This window comes from Mastigoproctus giganteus, chromosome 8 (assembly GCF_048544385.1).
Source record: "Mastigoproctus giganteus isolate SK-2022 chromosome 8, ASM4854438v1, whole genome shotgun sequence".
Taxonomy (NCBI): Eukaryota; Metazoa; Arthropoda; class Arachnida; order Uropygi; family Thelyphonidae; genus Mastigoproctus; species Mastigoproctus giganteus.
This window is the reverse complement of record NC_143582.1, coordinates 87501277-87519370: the sequence shown is the minus strand read 5'-3', so window position 1 is coordinate 87519370 and position 18094 is coordinate 87501277. Positions and strand designations below refer to the sequence as shown.

At 37.2% G+C, this 18094-nt stretch overlaps 1 protein-coding gene across 1 annotated transcript in view; it reads right to left on the bottom strand.

The window, feature by feature from the left end:
* The window catches only part of Herc4 (HECT and RLD domain containing E3 ubiquitin ligase 4), a 768218-nt gene that overhangs the window by 208031 nt on the left and 542093 nt on the right, over positions 1-18094 (bottom strand). Inside the window, exon 21 of the mRNA XM_090378812.1 lies at positions 357-475. Coding sequence (XP_090234938.1) covers positions 357-475 — 119 coding nt within the window. The remainder of the gene's footprint in view (positions 1-356; positions 476-18094) is intronic.

Here is an 18094-nt window from a genome sequence, read left to right as displayed (position 1 = left end):
AGGATTGATATGACAAATGATTATGAGACTAACCTATGATGGGCAAGGTACAATAAAAATACAAACCAGTAGTCAAAGCAATGGTCTCCAATCCAGAAAAACTGCATCTCAAAAACTTATCCTCAAATAAGCAAATTAAGTCCATGGTTATTATGTAAAAACATGGCACAGCTACAAACTGTTTGGTCTTTACTGAAAAGGCAGAATACGGGATAAAAACTACATCATAACAGGCAACTCTACATCGGTACAAGTTCCAGAACTTTCTAGCTCAACTATTGTACCAAAGCAGATATGGTTTGTATGATTCTTGAAAAAGAAACTGCAATTAAAAAAAATAAATAATAATAACTCACTCTTTCAACAGTTTTTTATACAGGACAGCAGGAAAAGGTAAATCAATGATGGTGAAGTTGTAGATAGCAAGCCCACATAAAATACCAATAAGATGAAACATGCTGCTTTCTTCAAACGTCTGTCAGAAAGAGAAAAAAATAAATAAAAATAAAAAATAACACTACATCTAATGAGAAACAATTTTACATAAACTATAAAATTGGAGGAAGGGATACAACTTAACAATTTTTCTTCTTTTGGCCCAAGTAATAAAATATATAAATCATTTTGCTATTACAGTAGATGCTCGATTTGCCAGAATAGATGGGAAAAAAAAAATCCCAGATAATCAATTTCCAGGTAAATCCAAAAATACAGAAGTTCCCAACATACATAAAAGATACATTCCAGGACTTTTTATGTAAGTTGAGTTTTATATAACTCGGGAATGACTAATAACATATTGCTACTATATTATTATTGAAAAATCTGAATTCAGCGCAATACTTGTTAATGTTTGACCATTTTCATACTTATTTAATTTTCTGATCCATATTGGTCACTTTCCTATTGTTGGTAGATTTACTAATACCACTGTCACTTATTCTCTAAGTCGGCACATTGGTAACAGTCAAAATGAATTTTTTTAGAGAACTTCACAGGGTTAAGGCAAAAACTCACTATTATCACACCATGTGTGCTCACATTTTACTAAAGCATATTTCTGGAGGTCACTACCAGAAAACAATAAAAACAATTTGCACTTTCCAGTTTATTGGGCTTTTCTGTTAGTGCATCTAATTATAAATGGGTAGTAAACTCGATCTTATTGCATTTGCATTAGTAAAGGCATATATTGCAAGAAAGCATAAATGCAGCATCAGCCAGAAAAAAAAAAAAAAAAAAAATTCCACTTCACCCCTCCGTTTGTTCGAAATACCTGTCCAGCTGAGCCTTAAATTTATTTAGGCTATCAACTTCCACAACAAGGGATGGAAGTCTGTTCCACCAACCAACTACCCGCTGGCTAAAGGCAAATTTCCACACATCTATCCTACATCTGTCTTTCCTCAATTTGAATTTATGCCCTCTCAGGTGATTATTCTGAGCAAGAGGCAGAATCCCATCAGCATTGAGCATACTCAAACCATTCAAGACTTTATACTCCTCTATCAGATCACCTCGCCGGTGCCTAGTCTCCAGACACTGTAATTTACAAAACTTAAGCCTTTCTTTGTAAGAGCAACCCATTGTTCCCTTCACTAACCTTGTTGCCCTTCTCTGTACTCGTTCCAGCAGCTCTGCATCCTTCTTGAAATGAGGCTTCCAGACCTGTATACAGTACTCCAGGTGTGGTCTGACCATTGCCTTATACAATGGAATAATCACCTCCTTATCCCTGCTAGAAAAATTCCTGTATATCATTGATAAGACACCATGAGCTACTCTTGAAGCCCGTCTGCACTGCTCAGAGAACTTCTTACCTGCCTGCACAATTAACCCCAGGTCCTTTTCATTCTCTACCACTGTCAGTGTAGTACCACAGAGTTGATACATTGCTCTGGGGTTGCTGTTTCCCATATGTTGTACTTTACATTTGTTAATGTTAAACTTCATTTGCCACCTCTCAGCCCATCTGCTCAACCTTTCCAGATCCTACTGCAGCAGCATAGCGTCAGTAGTGTCCTTAACAACCCCTGCCAACTTTTGTATTGTCTGTAAACTTGGACATTAAGCTTGATATACCATCATCAATATTATTTATAAATACAGAAAATAATAATGGACCCAACACTGAACCCTGAGGGACTCCACTAATAACATGAGTCCACAATGAGCAGTGTCCATTGATTACCACTCTGTCTTTTCCCCCTCAACCACCCCTTTTATCCATAGCAGCAATTTGCCTCCAATGCCACACTGCTCCAATTTGTGCAGCAGTCTTCCATGTGCAACAGTATCAAAAGCCTTTCTAAGATCCAAGTATATAATATCAAAGTTATTCCCTGCATCCAGTTCTTTTGTAACTGCATCATTGTATCAAATCAAATTGGTCAGGCAAGACTTCCCCTTAACAAAACCATGCTGTGTCCGAGCTATAACTGAAGTCTTGTCTAGATGATCCTGCAGTGCTTCGTTAACCTGTGCCTCCATTAATTTTCCTGGAACAGAAGTTAAACTCACAGGTCTATAATTACTTGTGTCAGCCTTTGATCCTCCTTTGTGAATTGGGGTCACATTTGCACATCTCCAGTTTATGGGTACCTCCCCTGAGTCCAAGGAAGCGCTCATAATTATGGCTAAGGGTTTGCTTACTTCCTCTGATAGCTGGAATTCTGTGGGTTTTTAAAATTATTATGTGAAATATGTGTCTCCTTCAATGAAATCTTCAGTCATATAAAAAAAAAACAAATAAATTTGATGAATCTTCTCTCGTTTCCTATTTTTTTGCTTGTTACTCCATATTTCACTTGTGAAATTTGTGTGATCGTCTTTATTGATTGCTTATTATTATTTTTTTTTGTTTGTTTTAAACTTTACAATCCTAAAAAAAAAAAAAAAAAAAAATGAGTGAAAAAAAATTTCCATAAGTCCGAAGTTGCGTAAGTCGGGGACTTACTGTATAGAAAAATGTTCAGCAACCTACGTAAAAAATATGGCGATGATGGTCTGAATAGAAACAAAAATAAATAAGATATGCATATATTGGGAGAAGGGGAGGGAGAGAAATGGAGGAGATGCATACATTCTCATAAGTATAATACCACTGACATCTTGGGAATATTCAAATTTTCCATTGCCAACCTTGGTTTTTTGTTTCAGTCATACTCAAAAAATCATGCCCTATAATTTGCTACCATTTTCCTGAAAAATGCATTTTGTCCAGTTTCATTTAAATCAGAATAAATGTCTAATCATAAAAAAATCATTAGGAGTGTTCAAAACAATGGATAAAATTTATTCATTTTACCTCAACTTTTGCCCATTCCTTCTAACAACTGGTCCTCTCCTTGATTAAACATGTATTAAATATATGGATTGAATAGAAATTTGGTGAAACTTAAGGGTTAAATTTAGCTCTTCAGCCATCATCTCTGAAAAAAAAAAAACAAATCTCTGAGTAGTTCAACATTTTCCAAGGACATGTCCTCTCTTTTAAGGTGTCCTTGGATGTCCTCGCAGGTTTTTAAAATTTGTCCTCGTTTGTCTTAGTTTTTCTATTTACAACTCAAGATTTACATTCACTTTAAATTTTTACACCCTCTGTATTCATTTAAGCATCACTTATAAGAATGTGAATGATACCCAAACAAATTATGGTACATACGATATGGGTACTTTTTTTTATATCCACCGTGACTGCTGCGCTATCGTCGGGTTTTCATTAAATATCACAGACCACACGTACTGTCATATCTAGATCAATGGAGAGTGTTATAGCTTATGTGGCCGCCAATAGATAGTGCAGAAGTTACAGTGGCTATAACAGAAAAGTGCCACAGTACGCACTATCGCAGCAGAAACATCGATAATATCAAAGTATCATTTTATGTTTTTGTCCCTGGAAAGTAGTTGCTACTGTTTTTCAAAAGAAAGCAATGTATGGTATGCAGTATTGCTGCAAAAACATGGGAAAAAGGAAGTGCATAGTAACTAATGAAATTCTTCAAGAACATCCTTCATTCAAGAAAGGTAAAACAAACATGATGTAATCTGTATCATTTGCAATAGTGTTATTTCTGTTGCAAATAAAGGAAAACTTGATTTGAAAGAACATCTGAACACTGAAAAACATAAGCATAAGAATCTGCAGATAAATGAACCACTTGGTGGCAGTGACCACAGTGTGCTGAAGTGGGAGTTACTCAAAGAGGTAACTACCATTAGGGGTAGAGGGAAGGGGTATTGCTTTCGTAAAGGCGACTACAATGGACTGAGACAGTATTTAAATTCTATACAGTGGGATCAACTGATGATATTGCCAACAGCAAATTCAAAATGGGAAGCATTCAAAGAACTTATCTTGGAAGCTACTAGGCTTTACATACCAACTAAGAAATACTGTTCAAGGTTTCGGCCTAAATGGATGTCAGATGAACTGATGAGGCATATGGCAGAAAAGAAAAATGCATGGGATACATACAAATTAACACGTGACACAGACGCCTATGATAGATACAAGTTGATCTGTAACCAAGTTACAAAGGAGGTTAGGCAGGCGAAGGCAGATTACGAGAGATCCTTGGCAAGGGATGCGAAGAGAAACAGCAAAGAGTTCTTTACTTATGTAAACTCTAGAAGGAAGGGGATGAATCAGATTGGTCCACTTGAGATCGATGGGTCAACTGTTGATGACCCTGCTCAGGTAGCTAACAAACTAAATGAATATTTTGCATCAACATTCACACATGAGGAGTTATTCAGCGAGGGGAATGCCAGAGGTGTATTCAACTCTAGCAGTAAGCTAGAGAATCTTGTAATAACTGAGAGCAAAGTGGAGGAGAAATTGTTGAAGATAAACATAAGAAAGGCACCTGGGGTGGATGGGATCTATCCAGTTATATTAAAGGAGGCAGCAAAGGAAGTAAGCAAACCCTTAGCCATAATTATGAGAGCTTCCTTGGACTGAGGGGAGGTATCCATGGACTGCAGATGTGCAAATGTGACCCCAATTCACAAAGGGGGATCAAAGGCTGACACAAGTAATTATAGACCTGTGAGTTTAACTTCTGTTCCTGGAAAATTAATGGAGGCACTGGTTAAAGAAGCACTGCAGGATCATCTAGACAAGACTTCAGTTATAGCTAGGACACAGCATGGTTTTGTTAAGGGTAAGTCTTGCCTGACCAATTTGATTGGATACTATGATGCAGTCACAAAAGAACTGGATGCAGGGAATAACTTTGATATTATATACTTGGATCTTAGAAAGGCTTTTGATACTGTTGCACATGGAAGACTGCTGCACAAATTGGAGCAGTGTGGCATTGGAGGCAAACTGCTGCTATGGATAAAGGGGTGGTTGAGGGGGAGAAGACAGAGAGTGGTAATCAATGGACACTGCTCATCGTGGACTAATGTTATTAGTGGAGTCCCTCAGGGTTCAGTATTGGGTCCTTTATTGTTTTCTGTATTTATAAATGATATTGATGATGGTATATCAGGCTTAATGTCCACGTTTGCAGACGATACGAAGGTTGGCAGGGTTGTCAAGGACACTACTGACACTATGCTGCTGCAACAGGATTTGGAAAGGTTGAGCAGATGGGCTTCGAGGTGGCAAATGAAGTTTAACATTGACAAATGTAAAGTACTACATATGGGAAACAGCAAACCCAGAGCAACGTATCAACTCTGTGGTACTACACTGACAGTGGTAGAGAATGAAAGGGACCTGGGGGTGGTTGTGCAGGCAGATATGAAGTTCTCTGAGCAGTGCAGATGGGCTGCAAGAGTAGCTCATGGTGTATTGTCAATGATATATAGGAATTTTTCTAGCAGGGATAAGGAGGTGATTATTTCCTTGTATAAGGCAATGGTCAGGCCACACCTAGAGTACTGTATACAGGCCTGGAGGCCTCATTTCAAGAAGGATGTAGAGCTGCTGGAACGAGTACAGAGAAGGGCAACTAGATTGGTGAATGGGACAAAGGGGTGCTCTTACGAAGAAAGGCTTAAGTTTTGCGAATTACAGTGTCTGGAAACCAGGCACCAGCGAGGTGATCTGATAGAGGTGTACAAAGCCTTGAATGGTTTGAGCATGCTCAATGCTGATGGGATTCTTCCTCTTGCTCAGAATAATCACCTGAGAGGGCATAAATTCAAATTGAGGAAAGACAGATGTAGGATAGATGTGCGGAAATTTGCCTTTAGCCAGCGGGTGGTTGGTAGGTGGAACAGACTTCCATCCCTTGTTGTGGAAGTTGATAGCCTAAATAAGTTTAAGGCTCAGCTGGACAGGTATTTCGAACGAACAGAGGGGTGAAGTGAAAGTGGTTATTTTTATTTATTTATGTTACTTTTTTTTTTTGGCTGATGCTGCATAAGCTTGCTTTCTTGCATCAAATGCCTCTACTAATGCTAATGCTAAATGCTAATAACACCAGACGTGCATCGGCTTCATCAAATGTTTTAGAAAAATTTATCGTACCTAACAAGGATGTTAAACTCATCAGAACTTCTGAAAGCGTGGCAGCATATCATACAGTAATGCATCACCAATCATACCGTTCGCTGGATTGTTGGATTCCGCTAATGAAAAGAATGTTTCCTGTTCACATATTTGTCAAAAAATGTTGTGTGGCAGGATTAAGGCTGAGGCAATCATAAATAATATTTTTTGACCACATACAATTGATCTTGTAATGAATGATTTAAAGAACATACCATATATAAGCATTTCAAAAGATGCTAGCAATCATGGTTCACTGAAAATATTCCTAATTTTAATTCAGTACTTTGACTATCAAAACAGTGAACTAAATGTAAATTATTAGATATAATTAATCAACCCAATGAGCAATCACATGCAATTGCAAATATGATATGTGATGTTTTAATCAAAAAGAACATTATAACTAAATGTATCTCTTTTTCCGGTGATAACTGTAATACTAACTTCAGTGGTGTCAAAAGAGCTGGAAGAAATAATGTGTATTTTAAACTAAAAGAAAAACTTATGATAAATTAATTGGAATTGGTTGTCCAGCACACGTTTTAAATAATACTGTGCATTATAGTTTTGATGGACTACCAGTCAATATAGAAATGCTGCTTAGGTAATCTACAATCATTTCTCTATTTATACTGTGAGAGTTGAATCACTAATGGACTTTTGCAATTTTGTAGAGACAGAGGGGAGCAATCTTTATACTACACCAAAATGCAATGGTTATCTCTCTTTCCAGCCATAAATCACATTTTAGAACTTTATGAAGGGTTTAAATCCTATTTTCTGTTGCTGGAAGATTCACCAGCAATATTGAAGATGATATGAATGAGGCATACCTTTCATTTGCTCATTCATTCATGTCAGTCTTTCAAGAAAATATAAAACGTATTGAAAGAGACTGTATTTCAATAATTGAAGTGTGGAAAATCCTTAAGACTGTTTTTCATTTGCTCAAGGGGAGGAAAACAAATAAATTTCTTCGGTTAAAAGTGTGCTCAATACTAAAAATTGCAACAGAAAAGGGTAAGGAAAATGAAGTTACACAGTTTACAGTTCAAATCGAGAGAATTTGTATGGCCATACTTTAAAATATATTGAATCATGGTTAAAACCATTAATGAGTTTCAAATCTTAGAATGGATCGATTTGGCAGAAATTCCTTCTTGGGACAATGTTCATTCCTGCTTAGAATATCTTTGTGAGAAGGGAGTCACAGTCGATGATGTAAAACTTTTTGATCAATGGCATAATTTAAAGTTATTCTTGGAAACACAACAAGAAAATGAGAAATGGAATACATTAACTGCAAATGAGAAATGGGTGAAGTTTTTTAAACAATGTAAAACTTCTGAATTAACTTCAGAGTTACTAAAAATTGTACAATTCATCTTTTGTGTATTTGGCCACAATGCAAATGTTGAACGTGTATTTTCATTGATAAATAGTCAGTGGACAAAGGAAAGAAACCAATTAAAAATTGAAGCTGTTAATAGAATATTATTTACTATATATAATATGCAAATGACATGTGAAGAATTTTACAACCACATAATTAATGAACCAAAAGTTTTAGCAGAAATTTTATCTTCAAGTATATATTAAAATTTCAATGAATTATTAAATATTGTTTTAAAAGAATACCTATTTAATTTTTATGTCAACAATATGTATTTTATTTTGCTACTATTTTCTGTTTTTTATCTTTTGCAATAAAAAAATTTATAGTCCTATTTTTGTTTTCTTCCTAAAATTAATTTCTCCCTCAGCTATCCTAGTTTTCATAAAAAATATATAGTCACCCTATCCATTCTTCAAGGCTGTTCATTAATTTCATGGAAAAAATAAGAAATTGATGTACTACTGCATAAGGAATGTGTTTTTTTGTCAAACTTTAGAATTAAGTTCTGAATTATTAAAAATTATAGTATTTATTCCTTCTATATTCAGTCTTCATTGATGAGCACTCAATGACCAAAAGGGAAGAAACCTGTTACAGTTTGAAGTAAATAAAGGCTTATTGTTTAATACACATAATATGAAAAAGAAATGTCAAGAATTTTAAGATCAAATAACTAAACAGCCGAAAATCTTAGAAAATATTAATTTTTTTAAAAGTATTAAGTGTATTTTTAAAAGAATGTCTGTTTTATTTTATCAGAAGAAATTTCTATTTTATCAAAAAATCATATAACGTTCATAATTTTTTGTTAATAAAAAAGTTTAAAATGTCCTAGTTTTGTCGTCTTTTTAAAAATGGGAATGTCCTAGTTTCTCTAAAAAATATATGGTCACCCTATTTGTGCATCATCATTGGCATCTACCCTTATCTTATTTAAATCTTTTCAACAAAATCTCTTGCCTTCACATTTCTTTATTCCATAAGATTTTATTAACATGTGAAGTGTCTTCTAGATCTTTTTACCCTCAATGCAAATTTTAATATTAATCCTTTGCTCAAAATAACAATCAAACATTTGATGCCAACATGAAAAACAAGAACTTTTATACATCACATCTTCCAGAAAAAGATTACCCTTAAAGTGCTGGTGCTAACAAGCAGAATCATACAGTAAGAATTCCTTCTATTATCACTCCTGCTGTTCTTACAAATCATGCACGAATATCAATCTCATTAGTTTATAGTCACACTATACTAAAGGATTTCACTTATGGCAATGCTTCTGATACTGCACCACAAGAAATTTTATTCATGTAAAAATACTGTCAATATGTGATCTCCTGCATTCAATAGCATTTTCAGCCTTTTATGGAAATTTTCCATAACTGCAGCTAGTGTTTCTTCAGGGATACTTTCCACAGCTGCTACAATTTTAGCTTTCAATTCTTTAATTGAATATGGGTTACTCCCATATATAATATCCTTATGAAATTTGATAAAAAATAGTCACATGGGTTTGAACTGATCTGGAAAGTATACTACAAAATTTCCAGATATACCAGGTGGTTATAAAATAAGTTTCCAATTCAGTGTGTATGTATTTAGGGTATGGAGAAGTGATTTGTAGAAGGAAAAAAAAAAAACAGTTCAAATTTTTGCCACCAGGGGAAAAACGATGCTACGCATATGTAAAAGTTGTCATTTACTTCAAGGCATGCTGCTTACGCAAATGACATCCTGTTAGATAAAAGCAGAGAGGCCAAAGCCACCGTCAATAACCATTATGACTCTTACAAAAAAGGAACATGCTCTTTCAGTAAAACTGTTCTACCAGAATAATAGTAACGCTAATGCAGCACTACGTGAATATCGGAAACTTAAAGATGATCAGCAATGATGAATAGACTTTGCTCTACAATTTCTGGCTCCTATGGAACTTGACGATTTTTTTTTGGTAGTTGTTGGTGCATCGGCTTCTGTGACCATAATGCACCTCCCAAGGTTTTTGCAGTACTTTGATCCAAGCCCGAGGCGGGATTCGAACCCACGACCTTTGGGTTGCCAGGCAGGCAGGCACTTTACCCACCCGGCTAGCCCGGTCGGCAACTTGATGATGCATGGGCTTGAATAATCTTGTGTCATGAGGCACATTTCACTTTTCAATGGCTGTAAATGTGCAAAATTGCCAAATATGGGGAAAGTACATATTGTCCATCTGCAGTGCATGAAAGACCACTACAAAGTCCATACGTTACAGTATGGCATGGATTCACAGCAGAGTTTATAATCGGACCTTTTTTCTTTGAAGAGTCTACACCTCATGGCCCCGTAAGGTGTATGGTACTGCACTCTTCTAAGGGATCACATAATTCCCACTCTGCAAGAAAGGCAATCCTTGGAGACCATAGTGTTCATGCAAGATGGTGACCCTCCCCATGTTGGACAACAAGTGAAGGAACTGCTCCGCTCAACATTCGGAAATCGCATAATTTTCAGAGACTTTCTGCAGTTCTGGCCAGCCCGATCGTCAAATCTCAATCCCTGTGATTTCTGGCTATGGGGATACCTGAAAGACAGAGTTTACCATGGCAGCATACAGATGCTTGTGGATTTGAAAGCAAGCATTAAACAGCAAGTAGCCAACATCCCCAATGAGGTGCAACATGAAACTGTTGCACACCATTCCTCTGTTTTCAGAATATCATCTCAAATGAAGGAAAGTACATATAACAATATCTGTAGATTTCTAAGTTCGGATATTAAAATCTAATCCTAAGTTAAGTATTCCATCACATGTTTACAGTGCCAATTTCTCTTGTGGTGGTAGAAATTTGAACTAATATTTTTTCTTCTACAAATCACTTCCGCATACCTTAATGACACATACCCACTGATTTTCACAGCGATATTTATCACCACCTGGTACATTTGAGATGAAGCATCATGAATTTTTGCCAACAGCAATCAAGAACTTAATTTGAAGTATGTGGTTTAACCATCTTGTTGAAAAAATGTTTTTTGAAAATTAATTCTGATGCTTTTAAAACTTCAAATTAAGTGAACAGATAATGGTCAGAATAAAAGTGAACAGGAGTACCCCTCTCATTCATGTGCAATAGAAGAACTGTTCTTTTCTTTTGTATTATTCTAAGAAAAGTAAACAGGTGGTGGATTCAATTTCCTTAATACTGACAAAAGAGATATTGTTTCATCACCTCTCTATGATGAGGTATTAGCAATATTACACCAAAACAGCTATCAGGGTGGTAGCATGTTTAAATAAATAGCAATACTTCCTTTTCTTGGGAATTTGCTATTCATTTAAAAATAACTGAATAAGTGGCAACTTGTAAAATTGAAAAATTGGCTACTATGGTAAAAAAAATGTTTTAGGTATCTGCAATAAGGCCTCTGAGGTTGGGATTATTCATACTACCAATTTTAGACACACACACCAACCGTTTATGACTGGTTGAATAATGAAATAAAATAAAATAAAATGATAGAAAAGACTGTAAAATAATATTTACAAAAAACTTTTAATCATTTACAAAAAACTAAACTATAACAAAAGTAAAATAAGTAAATAAGTTAAAATGCATTAAAATATAAATATAAAAGCGATAAAAAGACGATAAAAAACACTAGAGCTTTCGGAGGTGTCTTCCTCCTTCCTCAGTAATAGTGAGACTTAAATGACACATCCTTAAATACCACGTTCACGGCACACGTGGATGACCAGGCGCATACTCAGCATTCCTTTCACTTGTGCCGGAACCGGAAGTGGGCTGGACACGTGGAAAATTAAAAATTTTGACTCTTGTCAAAACCACCGCCTCAAAAAGGGGGTGAAGCCTAACTCCCCTGTCTCTGTTTATACTATTGTTACCAGAGGATCCAATCCACAGACTTTCCAGCCACTTGCGGTCCCAGAATCTGTGCGCCCGGTCAAGGATGACAGCGTTGTCGGGGGAGATCTGGTGTTGTTTTTCCCAATAGTGCTCGGCAATGGCGGATTTATTGAGCTCTGCGGTCCGTATCGCTCGTGAATGTTCTCCCAGACAGTCCTTGAGACGCCGTCCTGTCTCCCCCACGTAACATTCCCCACAATCCGGGCATGTGATCTCATACACGACCCCACTACTAGAATCCCTAGTAATGCGGTCTTTGACCTGTGACACTACTGTGTGCAACCTCCGGCCCGGAAGCTGCACACAGCGTGTCTGAAAGTCGCGAAGCATCCTCGCAATGCGATCTGACAGGCCCGGATAGTAGGGAACATACACTGTGGTAAGCGGTACAGGCGGAACTACCCGATTGGGCTCTTCCTCTCTGTTGTATTCATCAATGACCCTCTGGGGGTAACCGCACCTCATAAGATCCGTCGTGATTTGCCTAATTTCCTTCTCCCCCTCCTCAGGGGTACTGCAATGCGTTCTCACCCTACCCAAAAGTGCTCTGGCCACACTATTCTTATGTTGGACAGTCTGTGCCGTCCTATAATGTGTGTACTGGCCCCTACACACTGGTTTCCTATAAACCTTAGTTCTAAGTCTGGGGCCTTCCCTATATACCATTATGTCCAGAAATGGGAGGGTACCATCTATTTCTACCTCCGAGGTAAATTTTATGAAGGGGAAGAAACCATTGAGAAACGAGACCACATCTTCCTCTCTCCCCTTCCTTACAATAGTAAACGTGTCATCAACATATCGTTTCCACTTACGCATAGGGAACTCCAATCTTGCGAAAACCCTATTCTCAAATTCCTCCATAGCCAGATTTGCAACAATGGCGCTGATTGGAGAACCCATGGCTGTACCGTGAACCTGTTTATACATCACTCCTTGGAAAACCAAGGTTGTACTAGAAAGACATAATTCAACAGCACCACATATATCTTCTATGTTTAGGTGGGATCTAGCACTTAAAGTATTATCATTTTGTAAAGCCAACCTTACACATTCTACCCCATGTGCTATGGGGATACAAGTAAATAATGATATAACATCTAATGACATCATCATCTCGTCCTCCCCTATTTCTTGACTCCTTACAAAGTTCACAAATTCCGCACTGTCTCCAATGACCAACGTGGACCGCCCCACAACTGGGGAAATCAGCTGCGCCAGATATTTAGATAAAGCATACGTAGGGCTACCAATGAAGGAAACTATGGGCCGTAATGGAACATTCTCCTTGTGTGTCTTAGGTAACCCATAAAATCTGGGCAGTCGACACCCTGTTGCATGCATGGACCAATACTTGTCCTTTGGAATCTTTTCCATCTTTATGACATCATCATCTTTATTGAGATGATGATGTCATTAGATGTTATATCATTATTTACTTGTATCCCCATAGCACATGGGGTAGAATGTGTAAGGTTGGCTTTACAAAATGATAATACTTTAAGTGCTAGATCCCACCTAAACATAGAAGATATATGTGGTGCTGTTGAATTATGTCTTTCTAGTACAACCTTGGTTTTCCAAGGAGTGATGTATAAACAGGTTCACGGTACAGCCATGGGTTCTCCAATCAGCGCCATTGTTGCAAATCTGGCTATGGAGGAATTTGAGAATAGGGTTTTCGCAAGATCGGAGTTCCCTATGCGTAAGTGGAAACGATATGTTGATGACACATTTACTATTGTAAGGAAGGGGAGAGAGGAAGATGTGGTCTCGTTTCTCAATGGTTTCTCCCCCTTCATAAAATTTACCTCAGAGGTAGAAATAGATGGTACCCTCCCATTTCTGGACATAATGGTATATAGGGAAGGCCCCAGACTTAGAACTAAGGTTTATAGGAAACCAATGTGTAGGGGCCAGTACACACATTATAGGACGGCACAGACTGTCCAACATAAGAATAGTGTGGCCAGAGCACTTTTGGGTAGGGGGAGAACGCATTGCAGTACCCCTGAGGAGGGGGAGAAGGAAATTAGGCAAATCACGACGGATCTTATGAGGTGCGGTTACCCCCAGAGGGTCATTGATGAATACAACAGAGAGGAAGAGCCCAATCGGGTAGTTCCGCCTGTACCGCTTACCACAGTGTATGTTCCCTACTATCCGGGCCTGTCAGATCGCATTGCGAGGATGCTTCGCGACTTTCAGACACGCTGTGTGCAGCTTCCGGGCCGGAGGTTGCACACAGTAGTGTCACAGGTCAAAGACCGCATTACTAGGGATTCTAGTAGTGGGGTCGTGTATGAGATCACATGCCCGGATTGTGGGGAATATTACGTGGGGGAGACAGGACGGCGTCTCAAGGACCGTCTGGGAGAACATTCACGAGCGATACGGACCGCAGAGCTCAATAAATCCGCCATTACCGAGCACTATTGGGAAAAACAACACCAGATCTCCCCCGACAACGCTGTCATCCTTGACCGGGCGCACAGATTCTGGGACCGCAAGTGGCTGGAAAGTCTGTGGATTGGATCCTCTGGTAACAATAGTATAAACAGAGACAGGGGAGTTAGGCTTCACCCCCTTTTTGAGGCAGTGGTTTTGACAAGAGACAAACGTTTTAATTTTCCACGTGTCCAGCCCACTTCCGGTTCCGGCACAAGTGAAAGGAATGCTGAGTATGCGCCTGGTCATCCACGTGTGCCGTGAACCTGGTATTTAAGGATGTGTCATTTAAGTCTCACTATTACTGAGGAAGGAGGAAGACACCTCCGAAAGCTCTAGTGTTTTTTATTGTCTTTTTATCGCTTTTATATTTATATTTTAATGCATTTTAACTTATTTACTTATTTTACTTTTGTTATAGTTTAGTTTTTTGTAAATGATTAAAAGTTTTTTGTAAATATTATTTTACAGTCTTTTCTATCATTTTATTTTATTTCATTATTCAACCAGTCATAAACGGTTGGTGTGTGTGTCTAAAATTGGTAGTAAATGTTTTAGGTATTGAATACCAAAAAGGAATGAAAAAAAAAAATAAAATAAAATAATAAAATAAACAATATATATATATATATATATATCTCTCAAAGAACAGTTCTTCTATTCTAGATGAATTTATTTTGATTTTGTCAGGATACATTTTGTAGTCTTCAAAGTGAAGAACTGACAGCACAGTCCCAGACCAGTTTAGGTTCATCAACTGCTTGAAAACTGATTTGAGATGAATATATGAATTAACAGGCATTATTAAAAAACTACCACCCCAAAAACAAGACCTAGATGTTATTTTATTTATTTTTTTGTCATAGGGATCATGCAGGAAGGCAGGAATATTTGCAGGATATCAGTTATAATATGGGTTAACTAGATATGCTATTAACACTCCTGTTTTTGCAAGCCTCACTAAAATGGGTCCCGTTACCTTTTATCACACCTCTATATTGAAGGATTTCACTTATGAGCATTTTCTGATATCACAGCAATTTAAAGGATATATCTGCTTAAGTACATAAACCACACGAAAAAAACAAGCACAAAAAAAAATTTAAAAAAAATAAGCCTCTATTCCTGTTGGCTGTAAATGGAATCATTTGGGAAAGGTTTCCAATGGTATCCAATTGATTGTAACCCTGTCCTGTGTCTTTTACTCTAAATTCCAACACTGGACAAACTTCAAATTTCCATCCCAAAAACTAAACAGATGTTATTTAAGGATTATTTTAACTTAAATAAGCCTCTAAATGTCAGATTGAATGATCAACCAATCAAAATTACTACATCATATAAATATTTAGGCATTATGTTAGATGACAGATTTAATTTTGTTACTCGTGTGAAGTATATCTTACAAAAAATTATAGCTGTTACTGGAAAGAATATTAGAATTACAAAAAATGTTTGGGGGGGTTCAAACCCTCAACCCTTAAGTTTTATTATACTGGTATATTTGTTCCTATTATATGTTATGCAGCTGGTGCCTGGAGCTTCAGAATTAATAATTGTCTAATTAAAAAACATCTACTAGAGGCCCAAAGATTTTTTCTGCTGGCTGTCTCTCATGGCCGTAGGATGGTCTCAACTGTGTTCTTATGGGTTTTGTGTGGTAGGATCCCCATACAATATGAGGTTGTGTTGCAACATCTCTTGTATAATCGACACAAAAATATTCCTGTGCAGACAGGAGCCTATTCGGTTGATTTGAATCTTTCTGAAAAGGAAGATATTTCTAGACTTAGACTAGAGTTTGTTAGGGACTGGCAGAATGATGGTCTCTATCTGAACTTGGAAGAAATACTTACAGGTTTATGCCTAATGTAGCAGAATTCAGCAAACAACACCTGACCTGGTTTTCTTAGGTTTATACATATCTATTCTTTTAACAGGTCATGGAAGCTTAAATTCTAAGCTCTTTTCCCTTTTGCCTTTCAAACTCTTTTAATTGTCACTGCGGTGTTCCAGAAACTGTGAAGCACCTGACCTTTGACTGTTTGTTTTACGCAGACCTGAGATATAGGTAACAATTGATTAAAAATGTATATAACCAGAGTGATGTGTTTCATTTTCTTGAAAATTGAGAAAATCACATGGCCATGGCATTAGCAGAATTTGCTGATAAATTATACAGCAGAAGGAAGCATAGCATTTATGCATGACAATCTCAATGATTATGGTTAATTTTACTGGATGTGTTAATCATGTTCTGTAAGTATGGTAATTATGGAAATGATGACTACTTGATTATAAATATTTAATGAAATTACGTTGATAAAATGTGTAAATCATGGAAATGTTTAACATGTATAAATATTAATACTATCTATTTTTGGATTCAAGATTGGAATCCTTGATAGGGTTTTACTGCCTGTGATTGGCTCGTCAAGGCATGTGTAAGCTATGAACTGAATTTTGACCTGATTGTAAATAGGTTAAATAATAGACTTTACCTAGTGATGGTTCCTGACTGGAATTAGTTGGAGTTGGTTTTTTTTTTTTTTTTTTTTTGATATTATCACTAGTATGGCTGTTGATGCTGGTTTTTTCAAGAGGATGTTGTCTTCTAGATAACACATCCTCTTCTTCTAGAGAATCATCTAGACAAGACTGCAGCAATAAATCAGACACACAGCATGGGGTTTGCTATAGAAAAGTCTTGTCTGACAAATTTAATTGGATACTATGATGTGGTTACAAAGGAACTGGATGCAAAAAATAATTTTGATATCATATACTTAGATTTCACGAAAGCTTCTGACACTGTTGCGGATGGAAGACTACTGTACAAATTGGAGCAGAATGGTATTAAGGGTAAGTTGCTACAATGGATAAAAGGGTGGTTGAGTGGGAGAAGACAGAAAGTGGTAATCAATGGATGCTTCGCTTTGTGGACTAATGTTATTAGTGGAGTCCCACAGGGTTCGGTTTTGGGTCCACTGTTGTTTTGTATATTTATCAATGATATTGATGAAGGTATATATATATATATTTTTTTTTTATTATTTATTTTTTTTTTTTGGCTGATGCTATATAAGCTTGCTTTCTTGCATCATGTGCCCTTGCTAATGCTAATATCAGGCTTAATGCCGAAGTTTGCAGATGATTGGCAGGGTTGTTAAAGATAGTAATGGCAGGGTTGTTAAAGATAGTAATGGCAGTGTGCTGAGAAGTGGCAACTGAAGTTTAACACTGACAAAAATGCAAAGTACTGAATATGGGTTGAAGTAACCCCAAAGGAACATCCAACTAAGTGGTACTACGCTTAGGGTGGTAGAAAATGAAAAAGACCTGGGAGTAATTGTGCAGTCAGATATGAAGTTTTCTGAGCACTGCAGAAAGGCTACTAGAGCAGGTCACGGGGTTTTGTCAATGATATACAGGAATTTTGTTAGCAGGGAAAAGGAGGTGATTGTCCCTTTGTATAAGGCAATGGTCAGGCCATGCCTTGAGTGCTGTGTCCAGGTCTGGAGGCCTCATTTTAGGAAGGATGCAGGTTTGCTTGAGCATGTACAGAGAAGGGAAACAAGATTGGTGAGGGAGAACGAAGGGGTCCTCTTACCAAGAGAGGCTTAAGTTCTGTAAATTTCAGCGGCTGGAGACTAGGCACCTGCAAGGTGATCTGATTGAGATGTATAAGGCCTTGAATGGGTTGAGCACGCTGAATTCTGATGGGATTCTTCTGCTTGCTCAGATTACAAACCTAAGGGGGCATAAATTCAAATTGAGGAAATACAGCTGTAGAATAGATGTGTGGAAATTTGCCTTTAGCTAGTGGGT